The 15997-nt window shown below is 52.1% G+C and overlaps 5 protein-coding genes across 5 annotated transcripts; 2 read left to right on the forward strand and 3 right to left on the reverse strand.

Moving 5' to 3' along the window:
• Positions 1-1817: 1817 nt before the first annotated feature.
• On the forward strand, positions 1818-2474 carry J4E87_006708 (uncharacterized protein; the record flags this gene model as incomplete). The annotated part of the gene is made up of 1 exon (XM_049378309.1): positions 1818-2474. The coding sequence occupies one exon, from the start codon at positions 1818-1820 to the stop codon at positions 2472-2474; it is 657 nt and encodes a 218-aa protein (XP_049232113.1).
• A 508-nt stretch (positions 2475-2982) lies between these two features.
• On the reverse strand, positions 2983-4200 carry J4E87_006709 (uncharacterized protein; the record flags this gene model as incomplete). The annotated part of the gene is given in 3 exon segments (XM_049378310.1): positions 2983-3584; positions 3636-4179; positions 4195-4200. The coding sequence occupies 3 exon segments, from the start codon at positions 4198-4200 to the stop codon at positions 2983-2985; spliced, it is 1152 nt and encodes a 383-aa protein (XP_049232114.1).
• Positions 4201-5585: 1385 nt separating this feature from the next.
• Positions 5586-9950, reverse strand: J4E87_006710 (uncharacterized protein; the record flags this gene model as incomplete). The annotated part of the gene is made up of 8 exons (XM_049378311.1): positions 5586-6850; positions 6902-7324; positions 7373-7934; positions 7988-8583; positions 8663-9251; positions 9300-9450; positions 9677-9768; positions 9819-9950. The coding sequence occupies 8 exons, from the start codon at positions 9948-9950 to the stop codon at positions 5586-5588; spliced, it is 3810 nt and encodes a 1269-aa protein (XP_049232115.1).
• A 509-nt stretch (positions 9951-10459) lies between these two features.
• Positions 10460-13269, forward strand: J4E87_006711 (uncharacterized protein; the record flags this gene model as incomplete). Its single annotated transcript, XM_049378312.1, has 6 exons — positions 10460-10513; positions 10903-11353; positions 11425-11786; positions 11887-12361; positions 12507-12657; positions 12711-13269. The coding sequence occupies 6 exons, from the start codon at positions 10460-10462 to the stop codon at positions 13267-13269; spliced, it is 2052 nt and encodes a 683-aa protein (XP_049232116.1).
• A 696-nt stretch (positions 13270-13965) lies between these two features.
• J4E87_006712 (uncharacterized protein) lies at positions 13966-14864 on the reverse strand (the record flags this gene model as incomplete). The annotated part of the gene is made up of 3 exons (XM_049378313.1): positions 13966-14381; positions 14452-14574; positions 14630-14864. 3 exons carry the CDS (start codon positions 14862-14864, stop codon positions 13966-13968), a joined length of 774 nt encoding a protein of 257 aa, XP_049232117.1.
• Between the last annotated feature and the right edge of the window lie 1133 nt (positions 14865-15997).

The following is a 15997-nucleotide window of genomic DNA, read 5'->3' on the forward strand; positions in this document are numbered from 1 at the left end:
TAACACACATTCCTCGACCATTGTGCTGTTCACTCCTCTGCGCCTACACCATTTGGAGCGAGTCACGCTTCGGAACAAAGACTCTTCGTCGTAGTCATTTCTTATCGCTTTACAGCTTGTGGAGACGAAAGGTCTCCATTTTCGACCCAGACCCACTCTCACTCCCGCCGTTCCGCGATGCTCCTGAATGGACCCTGGAATTGAACGCAGGAACCGAAGGATGTGCGGCTTTTACATGATCCCAGTCATCAATCGAACATCCTTGGACCTTTGCCTATCGAAGTAGGCGATACCTGAGACTACCGCCTACACGATATTGTTGAAGTTCCCGTGTGAGAGACCATGGATCTTTCAGAATCTAGTATACCAACGTACCAGGCTCGATCCGTCGCAGTATGGATATTTGCCTTTTTCGCAAGCAACGCGGCCGCACTACCAACACCCAATCTCGCCCATCTTTGGACTTCATTTTCGGGTGCTCAAAGCGAAAATGGGCAGATTGATAAGTCAAGAGCTGCTTCGTGATACAGTTGTTTGCAGCTTGAGCTGGGGCTTAGCAGTGATCTGCCCCGCTCCTGCCGCCTGCCGCCTGCCCCTCCATGATACGTTGGCTGCGCCTGCACTGTACGAACCTCAGCCTCACGAGCTCAGCCACGAGGTCCCTCTTGCAGCCTGAACAGCATCTTGAGCCTAATCTCTGCACGCATCTGGCATCACGCGCGCTTCTCTCCTCATTCCTGCAGCCTTAACTAGTACTTGTTATCACCGAGCATCTCCTTAGTCCAAGATCTCTCTCCAACCCGCGTCGCACAGCTGTGATACGTGCCCTCACAAGCCTCCGAGCGTTCTTGTTACAAATCGCGCCTACAACGAAGCTCCACGTCACCTATATTGCGCCTCGAAGACTGCTGTGCGACCCATCTTGCATCAATCTCAGAACGGACCCTTTGGGTAGACGTTCACACCAGTCTTGCGTACCTATAAAGCCTACATCGACCTTGCGAATTTCTGATATTCACAAACACCAACATTGAACGCGCCAGAGAGCACTAAACATCATGTGTCGGTGGTTCGCATATATCTCCCCAACGGAGCCATGCCTTCTCTCGGACGTCCTCATCACGCCAGACAACAGCATCAGCAAACAATGCTCTGAGCACTATCTCCCAAAACTACTGCCACATGACGAGGAAAAGGATCTGGATGACTCCCCAGATGAGCTGATGCGTATGCGCAACTCATTACTGAACATGGACGGGCTTGGCATTGCTTGTACGTACTACATTCCTTTCTTAGATCATCATACACGCTCCATGTTGTATGGCGGCACGGCAACAATGTTCAAACCGGTCACACCCTCTCCATTCAAGGGGAGAACCGGACACCTATGTCCGCGAAGCATCATTTTCTATTGGTAAAAAGCGGCCTAAGAAGACTACGTTGCCTTAACATTGTGCAAAGCCCAGCTCTTAGGGCAATGTAAACTTCGAAGCACCTGTTCGGTTTTTCCCGTCATATAGGTGATCTCCAGAAACTTCGAGGCTTACGAATGCAAAACGTATGATGCAACCAGTCAGTTGACAACTACTTACATACACCCAGGGTACACCACAGCGACCTCATCCTACGTTAAGCACGTCACCGGCCCCCGCCCCGCACTCTACAAGTCCCAATCCCCACCCATCAACGACTTCAACTTCAAATCCCTGTGCCACAACACCGAATCGCAATGCGTCTTCGCCCACATCCGCGCCACAAGCGGCTCCGTGGTAACGCAAGTGAACAGCCATCCCTTCGTATTCGGCCGCCACGTCTTCATGCACAACGGCGTCATCTCAAACTTCTCGTCCATCCGGCGCGACATGACATCCCTCCTCTCCTTCGACGCCTACTGCAACGTCCTCGGCAGCACAGACTCCGAACACGCCGCCGCCCTCTACATGACCAACCTAACCAACAGCAGCACCAAAGAAGCTTGGGAGAAACCTTACCCCCTCAAGAAGATGCTCGAAGCCATGCAAAAGACCGTCGTTCAAATCCTCACTTTGCAAAAACGCACGCTGGGCGAAGCCAACACCCCCAATTCCCTCAACTTCTGCACCACGGACGGAACGAAAATGCTCGCCATCCGCTTCCGCAACCACGTCTCGCAGCAGCCGCCCAGTCTGTATTGGTCTGAGTTTGCGGGTCGCACGCTCAATACAAAGTTCCCCGGTGACCCGGATAGTAAGTATGGCGGGAGTGCGGATGCGGGACGGGAGATTGGTGAGGCTGGTGCGATGGGCAAGCATACGATCATCGCGTCGGAGCCAACGACGTATGATGAGAAGGAGTGGAATTTGATCAAGAGGAATTGCGCGTTGATGGTCGATGAAGATGGGATTGAGAGGGAGGTCGAGATCGAGTATGATGAGGGGTTGAATGCGAGGGATCCGAAGTTTGATGGCCCGGCTGATGCGGATGGTGGGAAGTAGGTGGCTGGTAATGGTCATGGATTGATGGCTTGAGACTCAACCGTAGGAGACAACCACACCCTATGGAGCCTACATGACCACAAGCCTTACTAGTTTCACTCACTTTATCCTAGTGTAATCTGCACATCTTATCAGATCTGCTTTCTTGCATGAGATGCGTAGGATGCGAAGATCATGTTTTTCTGCTGTTTTAGCTTGGACGATTTCGTGCCTGTGGTCTTTACTCGATCTCTCCTTTGCTTAGGGTTAATTTTAGTGACAAGTATACATGAGTTTCTTCCTCTTGGATCTGTCCGTCACCCTTCGCATAGGTGACTTGGAAGTAAGATATGTTGTTTGATATTATTACCGATCGGACGCTATTAGATCGAAGACAGACTATGGCACAAAGGCGTCCAGGTATACACGGGAGGTATCTGACAGGTGCCACTGTTGTCGCGAAAACGATTCGCCTTCGCTAAAGTTAAATCTCAAAGTCGATCAAGTGCAAATCCACTCATCTCAGCGATCACCTATACCCAGCCTCACCGCTCCACGGTATACCATCCGGTCTAAGTCCCATAGCTTCTTTCTGTTCCATCTGCTTCCTCAATTCGGCTTCTCGCCTCGCGTCTTCCACATACCGTAACCTCTCCCTCCTAGCCTTCTCCTTCAACTCTCCGAACGGATCGAATCGCTCGCTCTCGGGGTTCTTGAAAGGATTTTGCTGCCAACTTCCGCGATCCGTGAGCGTTGTGCTTCTGGGCCTGTTGTTCAACACATCGTACGCTTTGTTGAGAGGTGGATCTGCGAAAGGATTTGGCGTTGGTGGTACACGGGTAGAGCGTTCAGTGGATACGGTTTCGGGGCGGGAGTATGGACCTGGACCGAAAAGAGTGTTGCTGCGATCGGTAGAGCGGGTGAGATGAGCGGTTGCTCCGCCAGCATTTCCGCCATTGAGGCGCGCGAAGATCGAAGACGCGTCGCCTACATGTGCAGTCTCCGGGGGTGGGACGTGATCGTTCGCGTATGGATTGAACGTCTCAAACGGCGGACCCTTGTCAATGTAACTGTGCCTCCGCTTCCGGCGCTTGATGAAGACGAATCCGGCAACTAACAGCGCTAATGCACCTATTCAACAATTAGCAACGATCTGTAACAGCGACAATGACGATGACTGACCAAGTACGCCAAGGACAATTGCTGCAGTCATGGCCTCTTTAGTCATGATAGGCTCTTGTTCTCGTTGTGGCAGCCTCTGGGGACCGGCGTTTCCGTCAAGTTCTGGCTCGGCTGTGTTTTGGGGCGGCGAAGTAAGAGATATCGGAGGCATCGAAGATCGCTCCGGGTTCCCTGTTGGCATGACTTCCTTGACGATTGTTGACGTTATGGTAGGGCGAACGGCGGTAGACAAGGTGGTTTCGCCAGTGATCTGAGGTTGTGCTGCGTTGTTACCACCAGAAGGGCCGCCGAAGGTGAATGAAGGTACAGACGTAGTCGTAGCATCACTCTCTCCTGATGATGTTGGCATTGACGGAGCGGCAGTTGGATCGGGTCCGAGGGTTTGGACGGGCCTTCCCGTGGATGTCGCTATAGCACCGCTCTGTACTGGCGAAGGTGGCTCCTCCTCGTCTTCGGATTCCGAGTCCTCGCTCTCCGATATGTCACCGCCGACTGTAGATGGGCTGCTGAATGGTGAGTCTGGACTCTCTGGGCCTTCCTCCTCCTCGCCCGCAGCGACAGGCATCGTACTCGCGATAGGATCGTCGCGACGAACGCGTCTTGCGAAGATCTTGACCGGCGATGGTCGTCGAAGTTGATAGCGAGCCATGGTAGATATGATGAAAGGTATTAAGTAAATGTACGCTGAACTGCGCTCGCGCAAGTAATATCAACAAACTATAGTAAAGTAAACAATGTCCCCAGGACTAAGAACCGAAAATGAATGTATCCGGTCGACGGAGAAATGAAAATAGTACCTGACTTCCTAAGGAACGATGATCCGCATCAGTCAAGAAGTGGAAAGGAAAGTGAAGCAATGGAGATGGAGACGCCAATGCTATCAATGTGGGATGACGGCTTGGGGGCTTGCCGTCAGGGTCATTACCCTCAGTCGCATAACGTCTCCAAAGCGCGAATCAGTGGGTCAGCTCGGAGCTACCTTGATCCCCAGCGCGGTGCGGAGTATGCCATTGAAACGGCTGTTCTGTTATTGGGCCATCGTTGTTGTCCTTGAAACTAAGGCTCACCTACTGCCACAATATACAGTGTGCGATCGTCAGGAAAGGAGTATGAAACTGTTGACACGAGCGATGCTAAGACATGCTCTGGCCAGGAAGCTTTGGTTGCGCGAGTTGCGATTGGTCCCGGGGAATACGTGAGACGTCTTGGCGGTTTGACCTGACGATGATGGATCGCGTTGTGCTTCAGCACCTCCACACACGCGGCGGCGGCATATGGGTCGTTAGAGCCACACGCCGGTCTTTTCGTGCAATTTGCGGGTTAAGGCGGTGGTTCTCGAGAGTAAAGCCATGACGCGCTTCGTGGGCCCAGCGCGCGTCAGAGCTGTCTAAAGACGCGTACATCGGACTTTCATCCAACGGTGGGATAAACCTAAATCCGCCAACGAAGAACAGCAAAGAAAAGTCGCGTCAGGTACTTCAGCGGTCGGTATCGCAATCCTCGGGGGTGGTGAGGCACGTACAACGGCTGACCTCGGGAGGTGAGGAAGAAGGAACGATGCCCCCGAGAGTGGCGCAAGACCCTGGTCGATAAGCGAGGCATTAGCATGATCCGGCCGCGGGCCACCGCTTCTCCGCTGAACTTCTGCATCAACACGTTCGTCTCCTCAGGCCATTTCGCGCATCATCTACTGTCGCGTGCTCACTTGCCTTATGGCACCAGGTGGGACCTGAAGTCACTCATGGAGTACGTCATAGCTTCATGGCGCGAACTGTCGGCAAACTGGATTTCATGCTCGGGCGACCGTACGATGCACGTTTTCCAGATTGACATCAGCAGCCTCAAGTCGAATATTGAAGATGGGTATATTACGTATCGCGAAGTCTATCAAAGGTTCTATTTACGATCATAGTGCAGATGAAGAGGAAACGATGAGCCGTGCTTCGAACGTCATGTCGGGACCGCCCGATCCATACTTTGGCCCAAGCACATCTCATAGTACACACCCTTCTTGTCAAGTAGTTCTTGATGTGTGCCACTTTCCACAATCTTTCCCCTCGCGAACACCATGATCATGTCCGCATCCTTGATAGTACTGAGACGATGCGCCACCGCGACAGTTGTACGTCCACTCTGCGCTTCCTCGAGCGCCGCCTGAACTACCCTCTCGGATTCAGTATCCAGTGCGGAAGTAGCTTCGTCAAGAAGCAGTAGGCGTGGCTCGCGGATGAGTGCTCTGGCGATGGCGATACGCTGGCGCTGCCCACCCGATAGTTGCGTGCCTCTACTACCACACATCGTCGCAAAGCCGTTTGGCAAAGATGCAACGAAGTCGGATATGTTCGACTGCTTGGCTGCGGCTTCGACCTGAGCGTCAGTCACGTCGACTTCAACACCCATGGCGATGTTGTCCCGGACCGAGCCTTGATATAGGACTGGCTCTTGCTGGACCAAAGACACACCTCGGCGGTACTTGCGTGGACAGAGGTCCATCAACGGAGCGCCATCGCAGGTGATACGCCCCGCAACGGGATCATAGAACCTCTCCAAGAGCGAAACCATTGTTGACTTCCCGCAGCCTGAAGCGCCGACGAGAGCAATGAATTGACCGGGGCGGACATCGATATCGATGCCCTCCAGGACCTTGGCGTGGGGCCGAGACTTGTACGCGAAAGCAAGGTCTTGCACCTCAATATGCGCTGGACTCTTGTCCTTCTCGTCGTCAAATGGCGGCTTTGATGCGTCTTCCTGCACTGCAGGCTTCATTGCCCGCAACCGAAAAACGTAGTTGGCCGCAGTGGCCGACTTTGTGAGACTCGTAGTGTAAGAGAAGAAGGCTGCAGCTGCCTCTCCAGAGAAAATGACACCGATGAAGACCGTGAAGAATTGGGTAGTCGTGTATTCTCCCGTGCTGATCAGTCGGCCGCCGTACCAAAAGCCCAGGGCCATTGCCAAGAATGAGATGGACTGCGTCAGTGCGTACCAAAACATGGTCCACACCAAAGCTTTGATGCCGTCTCTTGCGACACCTCGTAGTCGATCTTCGTACCGGGCGAGGATGTGTCTTTCGAGCGCGAGACTGGAGACTGTGCGAATGGCGGAGACTGCTTCGGATGCGAGTGCAGCGCTGCTGGCGAAACGTTTGCCCGTAAGATCTTCTAGCTTGAATTCAAGTCGAATCCTGAGGTACCCAGAAAACACGATTGGAGGCATAGCTGCGCCAAGTCAGTGTCGATTACTGGAGAGAACTGAGAAGTGATACTTACCTCCAAAGACAACTACAAGACCGAGCTTCCAGCCAACCACGATGGCAAGAATCGAGGAAGAAACGATGTTGACGATGTTGATGAAAATGAGCATCAGGTTGAAGCCCATAAGGTCGCGCAGTGCGTCAGGGTAGGCTCCGAGTTTGGAGGCGAGCGCGCCGCTTGCATTGTCTTGATCGTCGAAGAATGCCATGTCTTGCTTGAGGACAAGGTCGAAGATCTCGCGTCTGTATACCCTGGCGACAACCTGTGCGACAACGTTGCTGGCCCAGCCAACAGCGCCATAGACAACAAGATTGCCGATTGCGACAACGAAGAACATCAAGGAGTAAAAGTCGCCCTGTTCTACTGCCCTCTTGGAAGACAGTTGGAAGGCTTCGACGACGCGAGAGAACAGGATGGCTTGAGCTGGGTAGGTCGCTCCTGTGGTAGGTCAGTAACAGTCGAACAAGAAACGAGTTGACAACTTACCTCCAGCTAGTGTTGCAATTCCCAATATGAGAAAGCACTTCCAAAGGGCACCCTGTTCCTTGAGCACTATCCAGGCACACTTCACCAGGTTGTAATTGATGCCGTCTTTGTCGGAAAGTTTCGCTTCTTGGCCGATAGCGGATGCTTGAGTCTGCGTCCGTACTAGATCAATCTTCTCTGCGGCAAAATCTTGGTCTTCCTGCTCTTCGCCCTCTGCTTGGCCGAGGTCCTGGGCTCTGACGAGACGAGCGTATGCACCACCAGCAGCGAGAAGCTCGTCGTGTGAACCCTGTTCAACCACAATTCCAGCAGCCATGACTGCGATGTTGTCGGCATTGCGAATGGTAGAAAGCTTATGAGCGATGACGATGGTTGTGCGACCTTGAGAGACACGCTCAAGTGCTTGCTGTACGATCTTCTCTGCCTTTGGGTCCAAAGCGCTGGTGGCTTCATCCAAGAGAAGGACAGTTGGCTCCGAGACGATACTGCGCGCGATGGCTAGTCGTTGCTTCTGACCGCCCGAGAGGTTCATAGCACGCTCACCCAACTGCGTGTCATAACCCTATTCAACGTTAACAATCCATATGCAAGTATCTGAGGAGCAACATGGCTCACCTTTGGCAGCCGCTCGATGAACTCTTCGGCATAAGCGTTCTTGCAGGCCTTCTCTACGAGCGCTCGCTGCTCGCTCTCGGGCAAGTTGGCCTTGTCGGTGCCGAACAAGCCGAATGCGACGTTTTCGTAGACAGTACCGGAGAAAAGCACTGGTTCTTGCTGTACTAATCGGATATTCGTACGTAGCCAGGTGAGATTGAGCTCTCGTATGTCAGTACCGTCGAGGTATATGGCGCCGCTAGCCTGATCATACCATCGCTCTATCAAGCCGATGATTGTCGATTTGCCGCTGCCTGATGCTCCTACGAGGGCTGTAGTCTTTCCAGCAGGCGCAGATAGCGTTAAGCTCTTCAAGACTGGGATGTCAGGTCTAGCGGGATAGGCAAAGCTGACGTCTCGAATCTCGACAACACCTTGACACACGCTAGGCACCTTGCCATCAACACTCAAGGGATCAATCTCGGACTTCCGATCGATGGTTTTGAATAACTCGTCGGCAGAAGAAGAGGCCTTCGTCAGAGATATGATCTGAGGTGCTATTGTTGTCATAGCGGTTGCTGCGACAATGACAGCGAGGATGACGGTAAACACGTCGCCTGTCAACGGATTAGTACATAATAGTATCAATCGGGTAGATCTGAGGAACAATTCGACCCAGGTTGGTGCTTCACATACCACTCTCTTGGACTTCGCCCCTGGCCCACATCCGGATGCCTTGCCAGAAGGCCAGACCATAGCCCGCATAGATGCAGAAGAACTCGACTGAGAACATGACGGCGTAGTTCGGGGACTTCTTCATACCAACCTCCTGGGCATCGCCAAGAAGCTTGTCATACTTGCTGGACAGCAATGGATGAAGCCAGAACGCGTGAACCGTGCGCACAGTCGCGAAAATCTCTTCCGCAAGTTGTCCGGCTTTGGAGTAAATCGGTAGCAATTGATTCTCGTTCTTGGTATCAATGCCGATGGAAACACCGACAACGATCATGATTGTAGGAACGATGCTGATCGTTATCAGGGTAAGTTTCCATTGGACGATGAAGGCGATGATGAATGCTGAGACGAAGGTCGATACACCTTGAACGGTCAACGTGAGCTTCTCCGATATACCGTTGTTGACATTGTTTCCGTTCGTCGTAGCCTGTGTCGTGACCGAAGCGGCTTCATCTGAGTCGAAGTATGCGATGTTCTGGCGGAGAATACTCTTGATGAAGTCCAATCGTAAGGCCTTGGTGGTGCGGATGGCTGCGATGGATACAAATGCCTGCGAACGTGAGCATGCTTTCACGGATGTAGCTTGTTAGTCACATACCGAGTGAATGTAGACGAGACCAAACTTCGCAACAAAGAGGTAGATGAAGTACAATGTGTATTTGTTCACTTCGGCACGATATTGCGCTGGCGTGATCGAGCCAGTCGCGAACCCAGTGAACGTCGAGATGAACTTGCCAAAGACCAGATCCCTGTGTGATGGAGGATTCCGTTAGTGTGTGATTATTGATTGATCGACGATAGGTCTTGCGAGAATCTTTGACCGTCCTTGACACGTAGTGTGAGGCCCGGACAACTTTCCAATGATGTTTATCATTTCACATGAACGAAACAATAGCAATGCGCAATCATCCAGGCCACCACGTTTCGAACATTGATGGAGGAGACAAAAGATCGTGATGTGTGCATGTCTCTTACATTAACGGAAGTAGTGTTCCAGCGGCGATGGCTGCAACGAATGCGATGGTGTTGAGGATCCAGCTTGTACGATCTGCATACTTGAAGATGCGCTGGTATGTCGTGAGCATCGTGTTCCTTCTAATTTGTTCAATACACTTACGACGTAGCCACCCATGCCACCCTTTGGCTCTTTAGACGTGACATCGCTTTTGACTGTCGGCGCCTTGCTTGTCTTGACGTCATCGCTGGCGCGCTGCTCGGGCGTGTCGACCATTTCTTTACTCGTCGACATGTTTGGGGTGAGTATTGCAGTCCTTGGACGATTGGACTGCAGTGCGCCACATTGATATCTGAAGCCATCTCGTCGAAGTTGCGCACATAGCTCATGTTTGCCGGACTTTGCAAAGTCCGGATCCGCGGTGAAAAGGGCGATCAGAGGGCGCGTCGCAAGCGGCTGAAGATTTCCCAAATGGCGCGGGATACGAGCAATGCGAGCCAATCGGCAAGTCCCGGGCCTTGGCACAGTCACGAGATCGCGCGTTCTTCGTAGTGATGCCTGGTGAGGCCGAATGCTGCATCTAGACTTCAAAACCCTGTATCTTCGACACTCTGGAAGGTTTAGTTGGTGAGATATTGGACTGCTGCCTGTCGGTGCGAGATTTCTGCTGTTAGTGATGACATCGTTGATAGTTCCCACAGCCCCGGGTTCCGAGAAGCCCGCGCTCCGATAAAGTCCACAATATCCGCCACTCTTGCACACCACGCGTAGAATACCGCGGCTCGGATTGCGTAGCCGACAATATGGAAGACGACGATATGGATGCGTCGCTTGATGGGCCCATGTCCAAGCGTGCGGTAAGTCGCATGAGCCAGCCACCCAGATCAGCGCCCAGATTGACGACCCACATCTAGTGCGATGCCTGCCGGACACGCAAGATACGTTGCGACAGAGGCGTGCCATGTTCCAACTGCAAGGCAAGCAAATTGAGTATGATTTGTTGGGCCTGAACTTGAAGTTGCCGCTGATTCGTGCAGCTTGCAAAACAGCTCCCCCTCAACAGAAAGCGCAGCGACAAAGGGTTCACATATCTGAAGAATAGTACGTCTGAACCGCTTCCAAAGTGGACCTCGCTGCTTGTGGCGTCAGCCTTACCCGTCGACCGTTCTTTGCCCCGCGGCCAAACAATCGAATCGTGCTGATCTGGCGTTGAGTAATCTTGTTCGAGCTGACTCGATTTAGCGAGAAGAAGATTGATAGAATTGAAGACCGCTTAGCTGGTATTGAGAATGTTCTTGCCAGTCTCGCAACGAAACTCGGCAGTCTGGACCTCCAGAAAGACTCGCATGAATCCAGCAGCCAATCGCGGTCGAGCCGAGTTGGCCCTTCAAGGAGTCCTGGAAGTGTCCTCGTCGAAGCCCCCACACCCGCGCCATTCGAGGGCGAGAGTTCTATCAATAGCCAGTCAGACTATGCTCGCGAGATGCTGGCACGAGCGATCGGGAGTACACCCTCTATTGGACAGAATGAAGAAGTCAAGTTGGCACTTACTGCTCTTTCGGAGATGGTCTCTCAGCACGGCCAAAACCCTGCAACTTCCAACCCCTTGATCAACCAGTCACTTGTCGACATTGACCCATCGAAGCTGGAACGACCGCCTTGGGAAATTGCGTGCTATGCTTTGGAGAAAGCTAGTGGTATGTCTACAGACTTTGTACCATTCAAGCCGATCTGACATGACCAGAATATCCAACTATGGCCTTCGCAGTGGTGTTTCCGTTCTTGAGAATGGCCAATCTCAAAGAGATCTTCTATGATGTGTATCATAACCCAGAAACTTGTAGCGCCGCTCGCCGTGTGCTCACGTTCGGCGTGTTGGAGAACGTGTTCAACGAATTCCGGACCTTGCCACTAGTCAATATGGACACCACCAACTATCAATCGTACGCCATCATAAGTCGCAGGCAAACAGAGGTAGCACTGTCGCAGCTAGCTATATTCTTACCGGCAAGCTACGAGAATATTATGGCTTTGGTCCTTGGCGCTGCGCAGGCGGTCGAGATGTGCAAGCCATCTCTTTGCTGGATCATGATATCCAGCGCTGCGGGCTTGTGTCAGAGCTTGGGCTATGTAAGCAATCATGTGCAAAATGCGTGTGAGACGACCGCTAACGTCCTGCATTTAGCATCGAATCAACACTATGATAGACGACAATCCCGAAGACAGACAGACGAAGATCCATATCTTCTGGATGATCTACATGCTTGACAAGACGCTTTCGCTACGTTTGGGTCGCTCAAGTATCCTCCAGGACTGGGACATATCGTTACCGTTTGTAGTATCCAGCGACCCTAACGACAAGCACGCCGAATCAAGCGCCTTCTTGTCGTACTGGATTAAGGTTGCGCGAGTCCAGGGCCTGACATACGAGAAGCTATTTTGCCCTGCCGCCTTTACAAGATCTACGGAAGAGCGCACGCGAATCGCGATTGAACTTGTCAACAGTCTTAACCAAGCCTGGTACGAGCGTGGGGATGCGTCGATCGTCGACTTTTCGCAACAAGGCCAAACGTATCATCTCGGTACGCCGAGATCGAACAAAATAGGCAACAGTCCAAATGAGACACCACTCCCGTCTCAATACAAGCGCTATGTGCACAAATCTCAGGGTAAACAAGGATCAGAAGTCAACGAATACGTTCAGGGTAAGTTTCACCGTCGGCGAGATTTGAACTGCACTGACTTTCTTGGTTGAAGGCTCTTTCGAGAGAGTCCAAGACATCTTCTTTCACTCCGATGTCGTCATGCACTATTCTACCTGTGCACTCATACAGCGCGCGGTCAGTCCAGGAAATATGAGCTTTAATCAGGAGTGCCTCGAATCCTCGAGAGCGGCCCTTGTCGCACATATGAGGGCTAGTGCACAGTTCAACAAAAAGGGTCAGGAGGACCTCTGGTCGGGATATGTACATTGGTCGGTTCTTCAGGCACCGTTCACACCGTAAGTCACTTGATGCTTTCCAGCGCACGGTCGCAGCTAACTCATACCTGCAGTTTCATTGTGATATTCTGCCACTCCATCCAAAAGGCCGATACGTCCGACGTTGAACCAGATCTAAACTCCCTTTCCGAATTTGTCGGCAGCCTGGAATCTTGCCGCACAATTTCCGAAGGTGCAGACAAGCTCTACAAGATGTGCCATCTTTTCCTACGAGTTGCCAGGCTCTACGTCACGGCTAAGAAACAGGATGCTGCGTCAAGATCCCGGGGAGTTATGCAAAATAACCAGTCAGGGTATTATACAACCGTTGATGGCACGCAGCTGGACCTCAACGCAATGTCCCAATTCGATCCGTACCTTAGTGCGCTTGGATTGATGCCTGATACCGCATGGCCCACGACATATCCCAACGCTTCCACTGCAGCCACGACGACCGCGTTTGAGCAAGGCGAGGCGATGAATAACATGGATGCCGTTGGTTCGTCCGGCTTCGGTTTTGGAGCGTCTCAGGGAAATTCCAATCCCATGCAGGACTGGTTCTCAGGCTCACGCTACCTCATGAACCTTATGGAGCCAGGCGACGATTTACAGATGCCGGATCTAGACCTGTAATACACGTCATCAGGGAGGAAGACATGGTTTCCGGCGTTTAGAAGACGGGGGACTGCTTCGGCGGCTATTCTGCTTGTCACTGACATATACCCCACTCTTGACATTGCCAGATGTCCATTATTTGCATTCATACTGGGGTTTCCTACTCAAATATTTCGCTAGAGAGTTTATATTTTGCCTGGGTTGGTGGCGTCGTTACATACCAATTTAGACTCACAAAAGCTTGCATTTCGTAACATCACAATGTTCACTCAGCCGGTCTACTATGACATGAGTGCAAAAATGAGCCGGCGTCCCAGGTTGCCTTGCATCCGCATACTGATTCGCTCTCATAACCTTGCCCACCTGAGCAAGGGCGTCATCGTTGCAGCCGCCAACTGGAGCAATTCGACATCGATTCATGTGCTCTCTGCCCAAGCAGTTGGAAGAACAAAGCATGATGCTGCATAACAAAGGTGCGTAAGCGGGGCGAAATACATGGACTGTGATGCGAAACTGAAACAGCCTGTTTCATCTGGGGAAGAGGAGCTTGAGTGGACAGCATGCAACATGCAACAATGGCAACAAGGGCGTTCGATCACTCATCATGAGCATTGGATTCATTACGTGATCGTGCTGCTCCACTCGCTGTAGATGCATTGTCGATGCTATTATTCTATTTACACGCGCCGTCTCCAACCGGCAAGAGAGCTAAGCCTACACATCAAGGTCCGGCATCGCATTGTCGTTAGCCCAATCCTTGATCTTGTCAAAGTTTCTGCATACATGGTGACTCTCGTAGTCAGGCCAGTATCCCTCCTTACCCTCCTGCGGGTGGAAAGTAAAGACGTTGACGTCAGAAAGACACATGAGGTTCATGCGGAGGATCTCGATGCAGTGGTCTAGATGCGCCCTGACCTTTTCAGGCTTGTCGTTGGTGTCGCTCCACCAGAGCTTGGGGTAGTAGTCGGGGTAGGTTGACATGCGGAGGAGGTTGAGGCAGTGCAGTTGGTGGAAAACTTCTAGTCCGACTCGATAGCCTGTTTCGCCTGTTTTGGGGTCGGTGACTTGCAGGGCGTCGGCGGGCTTTTGTAGCTTGGGGAAGTCTTCCATGGAGACCATTTGGTCGGGCACTGTGCTGTGTTAGTGATGGGGTTTGAGTGGTGAGGGCGCGGGTGTAGAGGAGTAGGGATGGTGACTTACGATATGCGACGTCCATCCATGCGTTCTCTACATCATCGGTAATACCGACATACTTCGAAGAGTTCAAAGGGTTGGGTAGTTCAAACTTTGTGTGGCTATACTCGACGACGTGTTTTGCAGGCGCTAGGTCATATCAGCCAGTATTCATCAGGGGCACGATTAAGATCTAAGTACTTACAGAAGATGTCGAACTGATCCATTAGCTTAGCCGCTGAGTGGCCCGAGTAGTCTTTTTGCGACATAACCGAGCATAGCAACGACAGCATTGATACTGTGAAAAGGAACAGGTTGAAGAGTGTGAGATAGATGTAGCTTCTCCGCCGTTGCCTATCATCGCTTTGGTAGGGTGTTGTGATAAAAGCGGTATTCTCGGCATCGCCTTGCGATGAGCTGGAGTCGGTGTATTTTTCCATGATGTTTTTCGATAGCGCGAAGAATACAATGAATGGAGTGAAAGCACAATAAAGTGATATTGAAAGAAGAAGTATTAGTCGACCTGCGATAGAGAATAGAATGCTGCGCTCAACGCTTGAACAAGACGAAGGTGAATGGAGATGGAAGACCAGCGAGCGAGTAAGTGGGAGACGTTGGCGCGAAAGACTATGGTAGACCTGCTAACATCGACCCCCGATACGTTCTCGGTATCGCCATGGGTAGGTCACCGAAACACGGAACATCTCAAAGGGTGCCGCAATGCCGTGCAGGCCGCTTTCTCCAAGGCGTCTTGTTCCATCTGCCCAGGCAACATTAGCCTTGCTCCAAGGCATCAAGCTTTTACCAAGCCTTCTGAGACGCAGAAGACGGGATCGTCGCCGCTTTTTCGTTGGTTCACCTGTTGCATGGGTTTCGAAGTGGACACTTAGCCAAGACTGGATGTTCATAATTCGGCACCATCGTTTCAGCTTGGCGCGCCAGCCAAAACGAGATTCTTACACTGACATGACACGCACATGGAACAAACGTCCCAACTGCATGATGACAGAACAACGGAAATAACGTCAAAAGTTGCCAGGGCTGGAACAACAGGACCGCGGCTGCGCGCCAATGGTTTCCGAGGTTAAACCCTTTCTGGACTAGTCTCGACCAAATGAGTGGTCAGTTCCCGAGGACCAACAGTCTCTATCAAAGCAAGCTCCAGATCGCATTGGCGATGCGCGAAAGGTACCCGGTGGGTGTTGTCGCGGAGCCTGAGGCAGGACCTCGTAGCCTGGCGGCTGGGTTGGACATGACCGTGTTCTCGAGACACCGACAGGCCTTGTCGACGGCTGGCGGTGTCGTTGGTGGAGACGCCAGGCCGTCAAGACTTTCTGTGTTTGGCTTCCCATGCAAACGCCTTCCATCGCCATCGCATCGAAGCGAGCACAGTGGCTTCCTGCAGGCGGCAGGTGGGGTGCCACCTCCGCTTCTGTGCCGTAGGCAATGCAACATGTCTCAGGAGTTGAAGGCGAGAGTGAGCAAGCATGCAACCGCCGTGCCTACCAGGAGTCGAGTTGACTTATAAAGCATCTCGAAGCTCCAGAAGTAAAAGGCATCAACGTTGAACGTG

The sequence above is a fragment of the Alternaria ethzedia genome, assembly GCF_023757985.1.
Source record: "Alternaria ethzedia strain BMP 0044 chromosome Unknown scaffold_16, whole genome shotgun sequence".
Lineage (NCBI taxonomy): Eukaryota > Fungi > Ascomycota > Dothideomycetes > Pleosporales > Pleosporaceae > Alternaria > Alternaria ethzedia.